Below are 14,654 nucleotides of genomic sequence, written 5' to 3' on the forward strand. Positions count from 1 at the left end.
GTGCCGCGTGGGCCCCGCAGACCCCGCCCCGCCACCCTCGCTTGGCGCCCACTGATTGTGCTCGTGGAAGTCATATGAAAAGTCATAAAGGCAGAGGCGACCGCAGACCCCGCCCCGCCACGCCCCGTCGGCTGGGCGCCGTCAATTTCAGCCGACATCAATATAAAAATATTTTTTCATCCTATAAGCTTGGATTGCAAAGGGGGGCGGCCGCGCAGCCGACGACGCCGGTGATCACATCGTGATTACCTAGCAGGATCAAGCGAAAATGTCGAACGTAACCTTATCAAACGTTCATTTCGTAAACAGAGAAAACAGAAAAAAAAGATCCCACCTGTTTCCTGCAGTACAAAACAAGCGGTTTACTTATAACCTTTCTTTCCTGACAAAAATTTCAGTATAAAAAGGGGAGTTTCTGCAGTTTTCTATCGCCGCCACGTCGAGCGACTCCCTCCCACCAGCGCCCCTGTCCATCCCCACTGTCGCACCATGATTCCGATGAGTTTCCGAATCACTTCCGGGCCGAGGGGGGCGTGCCCTAGAGGGGCGTGGCGGGGCGTGGCGGGGCGTGGCGGGGCGTGGCGGGGCGTGGCGGGGCGTGGCGTGGCATGGCGCGGCAGGGAGCAGCAGTGGGGGCGAGGCGGGGTCGTCGGCCGAGGCGCAGTCACAACCCCGCCGGCACACAGCGACACTGCGCTGCACACCGAACTGAAGACCGCAGTGGGTCGTCTGCTGCAATCTCTTCCTCTATCTCAATCCCCCGACTGTCTGCTCCATAATTTCTTCCATTTTCTATTCCAAACAGGACGATTTCGGGGGGACTTCTTGGCACAAGCGCGGTGTGTGCCATAAATCACCAAAAGGATTAATTAGTTTGGCAAGACACGTTTCACACACACAGCCCCTCTGTCTCTTGTGTTTCTCTCTCTCCTCACACACCTCTGCCCACCGAGCCTCGTTCAACTTATTCAACGCGCCGACACGGCACAGCACCTCTTGGAGCCAACTCGTGAAACCCAATTACAAACTGCTGTTACGCATTGGCCGCGCAATTATATTTGCAATATCAGCCACCTGAGAGGGAGGAAAGGAGAGGGAGGGAGGGGGAAAGAGAGGAGGCGGTACACTCGTAAAACTGTATGTAACTTATATTATCTAACGCGCACGTGCAGCCTGTAAATCTACAGTGTGTTTCGGGTCTGAAATCGGCATGCATACTGTGCTGGTGCTGATTTTGCTAGGCACATATTAACAAGAGTTAAAGTGTTTGAGGAATTCGGTGATTCTTTCATTCGAGACACATAGTTAGACACGGCACGCATCTTGCTTTTTTCTGTCGGAGGTTAAAAACCCGAAAATAAGAAGGAAAATAGCGCGCTGTGAAGTTTGCAGACAATCTCTAAGAAGAGGACGAAGCGGACCTTTCTCCAACCCCCTCCACGCCGCAGGACGCCAGGATGAAAGTTCCGATCGAGGAACTCCCCGCACGGGACTCGATACCCAATTACCCGCGAGGCAGTCAAACGAACCGAACGCGAGACCCAAAAGTTGGACGTATACGAGAAATTTAGGGTAATTAGCGGCCACAAAAATGGGTCGGGTGAGTGAAATTGGACCACGATCCAGACAGAGTAGAGGGTGAGAGAGGGAGAATACTGCTGGTATAATCAGTCCCTCAATTTAATTAGTCAACACCGCTTAAATAAGGTGGCGCAAACAAATTCTACTGAAAGTTTTTTACCCCCTTATTTTTGTTGTGCACAAGAGCAGGGACCTGCTGTAGAAACCTTTCGCCGGAAAGGATTCAGAGAGAGAGAGAGAGAGAGAGAGAGAGAGAGAGAGAGAGAGAATGAGAGAGGCACCGACGCGCAATGTCACTTGGTCCCTAATTTCTCACCCGGAAAACGGTCCACTCCAGACTCATCCTGTAGTCCTCGCCCTCCGTGTAGCAAAAGCAGGGGGATGACGGAGTGGAAGCGGAGGGCGAAGCGAAAGGGGAAAGGGGAGGGGGGCAAGGGCAGGTGAGCAGAGGAGGTGAGGAGGATTGCAGCAAATGTGTCGCTGATGTCGTTAATTATTCTCGCCCTCAGCAAGGAAAGGGGTGCCCCGCCCCGCCCCGCCCCGCCACGCCCGCCTCGCTCCCCGCCCCACGCCCTGACGTGTTTCCTGTCGCCGCGCGGACCGAAAGATGCCGCTAATTAATCCTCCTCTTGGACATAAAACACGCCGTGCTGCTCGGCGCGTCCGAATCGCGTCCGATTTGTCCCCGCCAACGAGGCCGTGGCTCGAACGCCACCGCGACGCTGTTCAACAACATGCGCCCGTCCAGCCCCGCAGCCCGCACCCCCTCACGCACGTCGTGCAGCGATCAACTTTATCAGATCCCGCGGCGCTGCGGCGGGGTTGCAAATAACTTGTTATAAAACTAATTTTCCTAGATTCTCGGTTACGATTAGATAGGGGGCTATATTATTTTTCTTCCTTGCGGCCTGTCGGTTTGGTGCTACAAATTGTGCTTACGGACTCGACGACGAGGGACGATTGTTCCAAATCAGGGCCCCCCGAGATCAGGCCTCCTTGCGCGGACCTTTCTTACCTGTTGGCACGAAAGAAGAAAAACATTTATTAGTAAGAGGCAAAATAACCAGAAGTACAAGTAAAAGCACAGACATCGGGAAAGGAAACCGAATACAAATTGTCAGTCGGAATCACGTCCAAAAGATTTCGCCTTCATCGTGCCGGAACGGCCTCGGCCTTCTGGGGCGCCAGCCACTCCAATCCACGCTATCGGTAACGGAGCAAGAAATAGAAAGAGAGCTCCGTACTCCCATTCCCCCGGTTCCCTCTTTTCGAACCACGACACCAGCTTTGCTGTGGTAGGGTGGTTATTTGGCAGGGACCGCCGCCAATGTTGCACGACGTGTGAAGTAGATTTTTTTTTCCTCTGGGGTGGAACGCGGTGGGACGTCACTCTTCGGCCCATACCCGAGTCAGCGTGTCCGTGTCTGTCTGTGTCTCTTTGTGGGTGTGAGTGTGAATCCCTGATGTCTGCTCATCCGGCCGAGGCGGCCAAGTTTACGGCCTCCCCGACTTGGTTTGCAATGGAGATCCGTACCGTGTTGGAGATGGACGGCCGGCCCACCCCGACCGCCTAGATTTGACCAAGGAAATTTTATGCTGCCTTGGACCGACGGCTGAAAACCCATTCCCCCCCTCTCCCTCTCTCTTACTCCACCCCTCACCCCACCCACAACGCCCGCCCCATGCAGAAGCCCAACGGCACAGGCACACCCCCATCCCCAAATGGGGATAATTCAATCACATCACAGCTCAATAATTTTCAGGAATTCCATCACTGGATTGACTTCCGTCGACACCGAAGAGAACTGATGAGAGCGAGGGAAGGAGGGGGGAGAGAGAAAGAGAAAGAGAGAGAGAGAGAGAGAGAGAGAGAGAGAGAGAGAGGGAGAGGGAGAGAGACACGAGACGAGCAGAGGGCAGACGAGTTGAGCGAGAGGGGCGAGAGGGGGCAGAGGGAAGAGAGCTTGGCAAGTGAAGGGCCGGCCATGAAAATTCCATTATAGTGCGGACATAATTATTAAATTATATCAAACTGAATCTCGGCTCGAACGGGGATTTAGTGTAGATCGAATTATCCGACAGCCACGTCCTTTGGGCCCAGGACGCGCGCCCGGATGAACAACACGGTCTCCGTCCCTGTCCCCACGACCCCTGACCTCTCGCTTCTAGGCCCCGCGCGCGCAGCAGCAGCGTCACGGTCCCGGTTTGAGACCCGAACGGACCGGCTGATTCAATTTTCATTATCAACGAAACGGACAGCAGGCAGCTCGGGGGGTCCGCCGGCGCGCTGTCGGGCGGACAAGTTGGGGGGCAACGTGGCAGGGGCCGAGGAAACCAGGTCAGACAGGCACGAAAAGGATGGTCTCGGAGCCGGGCCGGGCCTCGCCTCCTCCCCGCCGCAAAGCCCGCACACTATGAGCACGGCCTCTCTGATGCGGTCAGAGGCCAGGCGGCCAGCGGCTCGGACCTTTCGGCCCGGCCCACCCAGACCCACGCCGGCGGCGGCTTTGGTCAAGATGAGCCACTTCTGGGGGAAAAACCTGCAGCAGTAGCAGGAGGACGAAGAAGCAGCAGGGTTCGGCCAAGGTGAGGGGAAAAAAGAGGGAGGTACAAAAAATAGGATCCTAAAGGCGAATTTCAATCAGTGGATTAGGGAATAAGGACGGGCAGAGCTCAGCACGGCGGCGTTGGCGGGAGAGAGGGGCCGTTCTGCATAGCTAAACACTTTTCAAGCGCGCATTTACAAGTGGTCAGGGGCGCGGCTCGGGGCCCCGTCCGGACCCGGCTCGGCCAAGTTCCTCCCGAGCTGCCGCCGCTCGGCTCGTCACCATCCAAGACCTCGACTCCACCACCTTCCTCTTCCGTGTATCTCTCTCCATCTTTCACGCCTGGGAACCATGCCGAGACTCGAGAGCGAAAGAGAGACAGAAAGAGCAGAGGGCCTTCTTTTCGGACGCTTGTCACCCAGAGGCACGCAAAGCCAAGAGCTCTCAGCCCGACCACCCTTAGAAGGGGAGGGGAGGGGGGCACACAAGGAGGGAAGAGGAAGGGGGGGGGGCTGACGAATAAAATTGACAGGCCAAGCCTCGGGCCGCTGCTCGCTCGCGGCTCGAGTCAAGTCGATGAAAAAAAGAGGGGCGCCACCCCAACCTGCTGGCACATAGGCTCTAAACTAGCAGCCAAACATCGTAGGCTAGTACGAAATAACAGCCGACAAGTTAATGGGAACTTATACCACATCAAAAAAAATATTCACAAACATTTCAATGTGAAGATAAAAATGGAAAAATTAATAAGTTAAAAAAAATGTAGCAGTAAATAAGTAGTGAAAACGCAAAAAAGGACTTCAGATACCGCCCTAGTTGTTCAAAATGAATTATCTGCAGGCCGCTCGCTCGGTGCGCGGCCCATTACGATAGCAGCGCAAACAGATGGCGGCCGCGAATAGTAATTAGGCGGTGGAGGCGTGTAAGAGCGAGGCCTAGAGCGAGGCGCTATCCTTTAAGTGTGTCCATACCACAGAGGCCGTGTTGTAGTGCCGCAGGTGGTGCCGGGGGATAGCCGCCTCGCGGCGCAGTTCAGGCCGCGGCCCTCGCGCCTGACGAGGCCCCGGCCTAAAGCAACGCGGAGTGGGGGGAGGTAAGGAGTAGGGGTCCATTCCCTTAAAAGCTATACAACAGCCATGAGCATATTTTTTCCAAGGGGAAAAAACTGCCTCACGACGACCCAACCTGTAAAGAGCACATGTACACGGTGCCATACATATATTCCGCGAATGAAGGTGCACGAGCAATAAGTGTATGGAGCAAAAGTGTGCTCTCACGGGGGGAAATCTCTCTCTCTCTCTCTCTCTCTCTCTCTCTCTCTCTCTTTCCAACATTATGCATGGGAGGAGGCGAGCGGCGTTGGGCACCACCATGAGCTGCGCCATGATCGTGCAGCCGTGTAAGAGAATCCGGGGAATCCGGGCGGGCGCAGCGGGCCGCCCGCCGCAGCAGGGCCCGCGGGAGGATTACACACGGCGGTGAGTAGCACACCGAGAGAGAGAGAGAGAGAGAGAGAGAGAGAGAGAGAGAGAGAGAGAGAGAGAGAGAGAGAGTAGCTCTCCAGGAAGTGGGTTAGTATCGTAGTGGCGGGATACGACTCATCAATGATGGAGTGCATCTCAAAGCAGCAGCAGCGAGCGCGGGGATTAGTTTGCAATAAAAAAAAAGGAAGAGAAAAAAGAAAATAACGTCAAGTGGGCTACTCTTGGGTAGGAAAACAAAAAAAAAATGAAAAAGAAAATTGCCGCGCGCTGCTGTTTCTCCGGGTGAGGGGGTGTGGGGGGGACAGGGCGTGGCTGATACGAGCAGACGGAGTGGAGTGCTGCTGCCGCCATTGAGAATGCAAACGTCACTTGAATTAATGACGAGAGAGTGCTATGCGCTGCTCCGCAGCGCGCCTGTCCGCGGGCTGAGAGGGCTCCGCTGTACCCCGTCGTCCCGCGCGAGGAGGCTGCACGTCGTTCTATTCCCGGAGCAGCAGACGTCAGCTCAAGGCCAGCGCCCCCCCCCCCCTTCTCCACCAGGTACGCGACGGCTCGACAGCGACATGGGGAAGGCGGCTGCCACCCTCTCGCTGCACCGGCGGCAAGCAGGCGGTGCAGCACTAATGCGACTTTAACGATCAATAAAGCTTTGGCAAGCAGCGTAGGGTTTTACCGGCGACGGTTCTCTTGCCGCCGGCGGTTTTACTGTCTCACCGCACCGCCTCTCCCGCCGCGCCGCGCACCACCCGCACAGGCGCACGACGCACTCGCCGTCAAACGTCGAAAGGGATCGTCCAGAAAGTATTACGTCGCTGTTTCCCCCCCAAATTTATTATTCGCTGCAAAAGTGCCGAGAGCTCCGCGCCTGCGACATTTGGGGTAGGCCAGCCCGCCGAACATTCATGTCTTACAGGCAAGGTGTTGCCTACCTGTCAGGTGCTACGATAGCTTGCAGAGGCTGAAGAGAGAGTTTCGTACAGGCTGATGGCGGACGCACTTTCTGGGTACTCGCTATCTAATAAGCCACTCTGACGTCCAATCATTATTATTCTTGGGTTTAACACAGTAGTGGTGCGAGCGGCAAGGAAGGTGCGGAAAGGGAAGTTTCCATATATGTATGTATGTATAATTCTTTCTTTTATGACCACCGATGTTTTTATAACTTTTGGTCAGAGCAATAAAAAATGGATTAAATATTTCACTCCATCTTAGCGGTGTCCAGCCTGCCGGCCGCGGGCACCTTGGGGTGGTTGGGCCGGGCCGGGCTATGCGGTCACTCTCCGCTGGCCGGGCAAGCTTTAGTGGCGGCGGAAGAACTTCTTGCGACGGGACGGCACCGCTTTATGGACACGAGGGGCTTCATGGCTTTATGGCGCTTTGTACGTCGCGGTCATGGGATTCATGGGCATGGGCAGCGCGCGCGCAAAGTTTATCTGGCCATCACGGCGCAACGTTGGGCGGAGCGGGGCGGGGGCACCTCGCTGCACTGCATGAGGGCCAGGCAGCAGCAGGATGGGGAGGGTGCGACTACAATGTGGAGATGGAGGGCGTCCTCGTCCTGCTCCTGGAGCAGACGCGCGCGTGTGTGTGGACATCAAGGGCAGCGCCAGGGACGAGAGGGGCAAAGTAGGGGCGAAATCATTTCGCGAGGTAAACAAACAACAAGGGATTTGCGACGACGACAAACGCTGTGTGCCAAACGTGTAGGAGGGGGGAGGCTGGTGGTGGAGGAGGGCTCGGCCAGCAGGACGGCGGCGGCGACAGCGGCGGAGGCAGTAGCGTAAGTCACAGGATCGAGCAAGACGTAACGCGGCGGCCAAAGACAAACCCGGTGTGGCAGCGCACACACTGGGCTCCATTCCCGCCGAGAGTTTATATAAGTTATTACGAACGATGGGGGCGGGGGAGGGGGCGCACACAAAAATACCTCGCCCGTGGGAGGGGGAGAGGGAGAGAGAGATAGAGAGACATAAAGCAATCCTTCCGGAAAGGTACGAGCGTCCGGGCGGGGCGCGGCCCTCTCGTCGGATAAAAAGGGTTTCCCGTCCAGTCATCATCAGCGCCAAAGAGGATTCCTTTGCCGGGATTAGCAGCCGGCCGCCCCACGGGCCTGAGCCATACCGCCTGGACTGTGATACACGTGCTGCCGGAAGCGTCTTACTGGTGCTGGAGGAGCGGCAGTGTGTGGGAAGAAAGGCTGCACAATGCGTGTGTGCGGTTAGTGCGCGGCGCTCAAGGTGTCGTGCGGGGCGGGGGCGCCCTCTGGAAGAGTGGGGCGGCGCGGTAGCGTGCGCGGCAATCCTCTTAGACTTAGTGTATCTTTGGGGCGAAGAGGCGAGACTGCGCCTGCCGGGCCTGGTCACACCACCACCACTGCTCTCGGGACACGCACACACGCACGCACAAACACACAGCCAACACAAACACGGCCGTCGCGATCCTTACTGCCTCCCCCCCTTCCCCTCTACCGTCCTCAAGAGACAATAAAAGGGCCCTCTCCAGCACCTTAACGCGGTGTTACGACCGCGGTACGCGTTTCTGTCGCCAAGACGACGACGGCGGCGGCGACGACGACGGTCTCTTCCACCCTCCTCCTCCCCCTGCTTCTGTGCTGGTGCTGCTCTCCCTACGTAGGAAGTGTACTCCAGGCCCCAGGAGCAGTTCCTCCTCCTTCCCCCTGTGCCCCTCTCGGACACAAAGTCCCCTGGCCTGCTGGGCCGGCCTCTGACCTCTCCGCACGAAGATAGCAGACCCTCGTTAAATACAACGCCGCCCCGTCCACCCCGGCCCGAGGGACCGCCAACAGTGTAGTAAGTATATACAGGCGGCAAGGAGGGTACCTGAGCGAGAAACCCGGAAGAAGGTCCCTTCAGGGGTACCACAGAGATATATCCAACTGTGCACCGGGCGAGGAGGGTACAACCTTGAGTGAGAGACCCGGGGGAAAGTCTCTCAAAAGAGACATTTAAACAGTGCAGTGAGCTAGGAAGGTGCCCCACCTTGAGCTTTGAGAAACCTCGGAGCAGGGGAGTCTCTCTTTCTCCAGAGGTACCAGAGGCGAATTCTTTCCTGACGACGCCTCCACCACCACAATGGTGGGGAGGAGGACCACGCCCAAACACAATTGCACGCCGAATAAAACCCGCAAGGCGGGTGGAAAAAAAATACGGAAACCGCGCTGCAGGGACGAAGAGAAAGAACTGTGCGCCTCTTTGCAATCGTGTGATGGGGCGGTGCGGGTAATGGCGCGCGCTGATACGGCAGGCAGGTGCGTCATCCGTCCGACACAACAGACAGCCGTCCCCGCCCCGCAATATGGAGACGAGCGGGCGCACAAGCCGGGAGGAGCAGGTGGAGCTTTATTACATGACGACGCGCCGCGCGGCAATTTTTAAAAAAAGCGCGCGCGAATACTGGCGAAAATTATGACGCGGAAAGTTGTTACATCGTCGTTCGTCGCGGGGGTTGTAGGTGTGTGTGTGTGTTTCTGTCCGGCCAGGTCCGCGAGCGCACGTTTGAGATTTGCAGCATATGCGACGATACTACTTGCGCTCCGCAAAAAGCTCTTCATTTCATTTCGCGAGTTGCTCACACCGGCGACGCGGCGAGTGCAACGGCCTGCTACTGCCCAGCCCCGCCCCGCCTGCGTGCGCGTTTGCCATTCATAATGCAGCTCCCCGCCCCCCCCCTCTCTCTCTCTCTCTCTCTCTCTCTCTAGCTCAACGCCCTTGCGTTATTTGGTGGGTCAGAGATAATCCATTGCGCACACAGTGCAGGTGCGCTATGAGCCCTGGACACACACACACACACACACACACACAGTGCACAGCGAGGCACATGAGTCACCCACTGCAAACACCATCTAAATATCACCTCCCGCGCTTGTGTGAAATTGCATTGCGGCAGTATGTGTGTGTGAGAGAGAGAGAGTGTGTGTGTGTGACACGGCTGATTCATTGGGAGCAGAGTCGCGAGAGAGGAAAGGATGGATGTGACGGAAAGTCGCAAGGGAAAAATTAATTTCAACCCGCGTACCGCCGTACCGCCCCGCACTCGCATGGTGGCAGTCAAGCGTAGCTCCGCCCCGCACCCGCCCCGCTCCGTTCCGGCCCCGCCCCACCCGGCGACGCGGCCGCATTTAAACGACAAAACGGTTCCACCACGGCGGGCAACAGGTGCCTCGTTAAAACACAAAACGCTTCGGCTACTTTTCGCCCCACTCGAAACACACTTCTCGCTGAGCGAGCGTCGAGCAAAAGCACCCGGTGCACAGCGAAACAGCGAACTGGAAATGTTTCTTGCCACTCGAGAAAACAGCAGTCGGGCGGGCAGTCGGGCCGAGTAGCAAACGGGAATTGTTTTGAATCAGCAAATGCGCTTCACTCGGTAGGAACGGTGTTTAGTGCGAAATATGGTGGAAGATGGCTACAATATGTTCAGTCTAATTTTGCTTTTGTGATTTAAGAGTTCCTCTGCCATATATACCATGCGCCATTGGAACCCCGCGGTGAAGCCGGCTTCAGCTTGGCGCCGTGCCTTTGCCTGACCTGCCTCGTCGGCCTCCAGGCCTCTGAATACAGATCAGCGAGAATATCTAAATCCGATGTGCTCATTTCCCCCATCGGCCTCTCCCCTCAACCAGTCGCATTTGCCCCGCGGCTACTTGGGCGTCGCGCACCGTTGACATTTTTTTTACCATACTTTTTCCACTGTGAACGAGGCTTACTGCTGCCCCCTTCTACCCCCCCTCTTCCCCCAATTCTTTCTCAAACAATCAAAAATTCAAAATAAAAGGGAGCGAGCTCGTCGAGGCCCCGAGGCGCTGGGCAACGCAACGCGCTCCCCTCGGCAGCCGCCCCCTGAGGACTGCGGAGGTTGCGGAGGTATTTGCCAATCTGGCAAGTATTCGTGTGCTGCCGTTTAGACGACGCGAAAGGTAAATGCCTCCTCCAGACAAGAGGTATTATTCTCCAGTCAAACACTGACAATGAGAGATAGGTCTAGACATAGAGAGATCTAGATCCAGAGCGACTGCCTTCTCCATCAAAGACGCGCCCCCTCCTCCAGTACCTGCAACCCTCCTCCCCAGTACTGTACTTGTACTGCACAGCGACCCTGAACTTCCCAGTCTGAACCGAGGAGCCAGGTCGCTGCCCCCTGGCGTCTGTAGTGAGAGCGAAGGCGGGGGAAGGCAACCGAATAGGACAGAGGGAGAGAGGAAGTTGGAATCGGTGGTATACGGTGTTGCGCAAAGTGCTTAATTATGTCGAAATGTGCAGCATTAAAAGCGGCGAAAAACGGGGGGCTACGACCTGATCACGAGTACCTTGTGTCCCTGCTGCTTGGGGTGCTCCTCTCTTCTCAGCCTCACCGTACTGTGCAGCAGCAGGGTAACACGGGGCATGGAGGGGCGTAGCGGAGCCTCCCATTACGTCGGTGTGACAGCGTATTTCTCATTTCCGATTCCCCCCCCCCCCCTCTACACGCCAGCGCCGCCATATCGCACGGCACGAGCGCGTGCCTCTTTTCTTTTCCACGACGCAAAGCGAATGTTACGATGATGAGGAATTTTTCGTCCTCTATATCAGAGGGGGTGCGGCATGAAAAGGGAATTCCGCCAGCCTTGCTCTGTCTCGCGAGTCTCTGTGTGCGCGTCCGTCTGCCGGCGAAGCTGCACAAGGAAGGCAGTGTACAGCACAAGGGGTCACCCAAGTACACAGTACCCTTCTCTTCCGGGCGACCGGGCACACGGGACCTCATCGCCAGGACCTCCTCCCTCCCCACCGACAGGGCCTCTCTCCCGCCGGGACATTGACCGTCTGCACAATGCGAAAGCGAAAGGGCCCAGGGCGGAGCGGGGCGGGAGGGTGTACGGCGTGTCTCAGGATGACTTGGCAGCAGCAGGACTCTTAAAAAAGTTTCACGGCACAATGACGCATGTCGAGGACCTGTCCGTGACACCCCCACCCTCCTTCTCCCACCCTCACCCCCCTCTCTTTCTATTTCTCTCTCTCTCTCTATCTCTCTCTCTCTCTCTCTCTCTCTCTCTCTCTGTCCAACCGACACGCGTTTTTCATATTCGTTTGCCGACGACGGTTGTAAAACTTTACGCCTCATGGAGAAAGAGAGAGAAGAGACTCGATTAAAGCTACGTGCAAGAGGAGATATAAAGGAAGTCAACAGAGGTACACTGCGATGCAAGAATGTTTCCAAACAACAATAACTCTGCAAAGATTAGTAATTAGAGTAAAACACAACAGTGTATCGTTAAAAATGAAAAACAAGTGCATGAACGAAAACAGGTTGGTAAGAAGCAGGCAAGAGATTCGGTTAAAGCATAACGCTCAGGTGACCTGCAGGGTTGTTGGTGGGGTCCTAACTAAATAAAATCACAAATGGCCAAATTACGGCAAGGCGGCGCGAGAAAAACAGAAACGTCGAAACAAAACGACTAAGAGGATAGACTGGTCCAGCGCTCGTGTCGCCCGTCCTGACATTCACGGGAAATCTAATTAAAAATCTGAGCGGGTGTGCGGGGCGGAGGGGGAAGGGAAGTAGAGGGATAGAGGGGTTGGAGAAGAGAGGGAGGAGGGGGGAGGATGGGGCGGGAAAGGGGATACACTCCGAGCCCCTTCGAGTCGCGCTTGGTGCGAATCCTTACCACGTTGAGAAGAGAGGGAGAAGCGAGAAACCAAGCAAAAAAAAAGTGAGGGAGAAAACACAACCTTGCGACTTCTTTCGGCAGTGTATTGTACCCGCTACAAGAGGATGGGGAGGTCCGGCTGCATTTAGGCGCGCCCCAGCTCACGGCTGGGTAGGCTGCCGCGCCCCGTCCCTTTCGATGGTCCCTTTCCCCTTCAGGACGGCGCCCATCGCTGTAAGGGCGTTAAGTGCACCGGGGACGCTCTCTCTCTCTCTCTCTCTCTCTCTCTCTCTCTCTCTCTCTCTCTCTCAAGGATACTGCTCGCGTCAGCAGACGTCACAATGACCACCCCTCTCTCGCCCGCCCCACCGCTGGGCTCCCTTCCCGTTCCGCTTTAGACCGGCGCGTCAAACCACTTTCTCCGGTTTAGCCATCCCCTCGCAGTTTACTGCCGACAACACCTCACGGCGCCGGGCCAGACTGGGGGCCACCACCGGCCACCGAGCGAGGAACTGCACTACTTTTTCCTTTTTACGACTTTTTTCCTGTCCAACCCCTCCCCACCCCTTCCCCTTTATACTACAGATCTTACGCCCGCCCCTCCTTTTCACGACAGATCCCCCCTAACCCTATACCTCCTCTCCCCTGCCGACCACCGAGAGAGATTACAGGCTGAGCAATTAACTTCCTCGCTAAGAGAGAGAGAGAGCCCCCTGTGCCATGCCACCCTGCTCCTCCATGCTTTACATGCTCACACAAGATGAAGAGTAGAAAAAAACATGCGTGTGCAATATTTCGGTAAAAAAAGTCCCCATTAAATTATAGAAAATTCAATGACATCGCTTGCAAAATGTATTTTTATTTCGACGCTGTTAACACTCTCGTTTTATGTGACCAACACCGTGGTTTAGATGACACTGGTGATGGACCAAATGGCCGGAATGCCTCGTAAACGTAACGCGCACATTAAACCTGTGAGTTGCTTGCTTGTAATGGTTGATATATGGTTTCCCATTACTTTCAGACCATAGTCAGTCGGCAATCTTCGAGTCATGACCAGTTATTGTTTCAATCCCGGGGATTGCTCGGGTCGCAGGGGGGCCTGATGCCGCCTACGGGCGAAGGGGGTCCGAGACCGTGGCGCATGCATCGCACTCGGCCGCCCGAGCGCCTGTCAGTGGAAGCGTAGGCCGGGCGCCAGACAGCGGTGTCGGGCCGGCGGCCTACGCGCCGGGCCGCAGGGGCACTCCGACCGACTCAGCGGCCGGGACGGGAGGACAGCGGACAATGGCGACGGCGCGGAGGGGAAGAGAGGAGAGCGGTCGCGCTCGGCGGAGCACAGGCGCGTCGTCCATCGGGGGAGTTAAGGGGCCGGAGCAGAAAGGTTTATAACCCCCGGATAAAACACGTCAGGATTTGGGAGGCTCCTATAAAGGTGAGTCGCACCCCGCCACCCGAAGGATAAAAAAAAGAACACTTTCGCGCTCATTTCGGTCTTATTTTCTAAAATCAACAGAGAGGAAAATGCAGCTTCCCTCATCTGCTACGTCCGGCGCGGGGGAGAGAGAGCGAGAGAGAGGGACGTCTCTCCAGGGATGACGGGGAGCAGTACGAGAGAGGGGGAGAGATGAAGACGGAGAAGCCAGCGTCGCCGACAGTTCCCCCAGTTGCAGCAAACGGGGGTTCGGGGGGGCCGCCGGGCCTAGCCGAGGAAAAAAAATACAGCTCAAGACGAAGATGGGATTGCATAGCCGAGGTTTGACGGCGGCCGGGATTCCGGGGGATTGGCGTCGTAGCGGAAACGAGAAAAAGCGCCGGGGAGGGCGGGAGGAATAAAATTGAAGATTAAAAAAGAGAGAGAGAGAGAAACGTACAAGAGGGAAGGAGAAATAAGAAAAACCTTACCCTTCTGGTGCTGTCCCCTTCGCCCCCTTGGGGTCGCGGGCCCCCCATCTGTCGGCCATGCCGGGCTGCGCCATGGGCGTGGCCATGGGCTGCGCCATGGGCTGCAACAAAAGAACAACGACCGTCAGCACAAAAGGAACAAGGTTAGGTTTCAAATCAATACGAAGTGGGTACCGCTTTGGCGCGCACTCTGGCAGAAGTATCGCCATACACAGCACCCCCGACCCGACCCCACCAAGGATGAGCTCGAGTAGAGACCGGGAGCCAAGAGCGCCCCCCTCTCCAACTTCACTCTCGCTTTCCTCAACAATTCATCGACCCCTTCTCTGGCAGCCCCCCTCCCCTCTTGGGCCGCACCCAGGGAGGGGGGCCACGCCGGCTACGCGCGCCGGGCCACGCAGCCCCCCCGGAGGGCGCCCCTTCCCCCTCTTCCACTCCACTCGTCTGTAGTATCTCTTTCTCTCCCCTTTCCACTTCACTCCACCCCCGCCCTCT

General features: G+C 56.5%; 1 protein-coding gene across 1 annotated transcript in view; it reads right to left on the reverse strand.

The window, feature by feature from the left end:
* LOC113204729 (uncharacterized) overlaps positions 1 to 14,654 on the reverse strand; it is a gene marked incomplete at its 3' end in the record, with an annotated part of 243,415 nt that overhangs the window by 44,166 nt on the left and 184,595 nt on the right. Inside the window, exon 4 of the mRNA XM_052270342.1 lies at positions 14,160 to 14,260. Coding sequence (XP_052126302.1) covers positions 14,160 to 14,257 — 98 coding nt within the window. The remainder of the gene's footprint in view (positions 1 to 14,159; positions 14,261 to 14,654) is intronic.

This window comes from Frankliniella occidentalis, unplaced genomic scaffold (genome assembly GCF_000697945.3).
Source record: "Frankliniella occidentalis isolate FOCC.00 unplaced genomic scaffold, Focc_3.1 Scaffold118, whole genome shotgun sequence".
Taxonomy (NCBI): domain Eukaryota; kingdom Metazoa; phylum Arthropoda; class Insecta; order Thysanoptera; family Thripidae; genus Frankliniella; species Frankliniella occidentalis.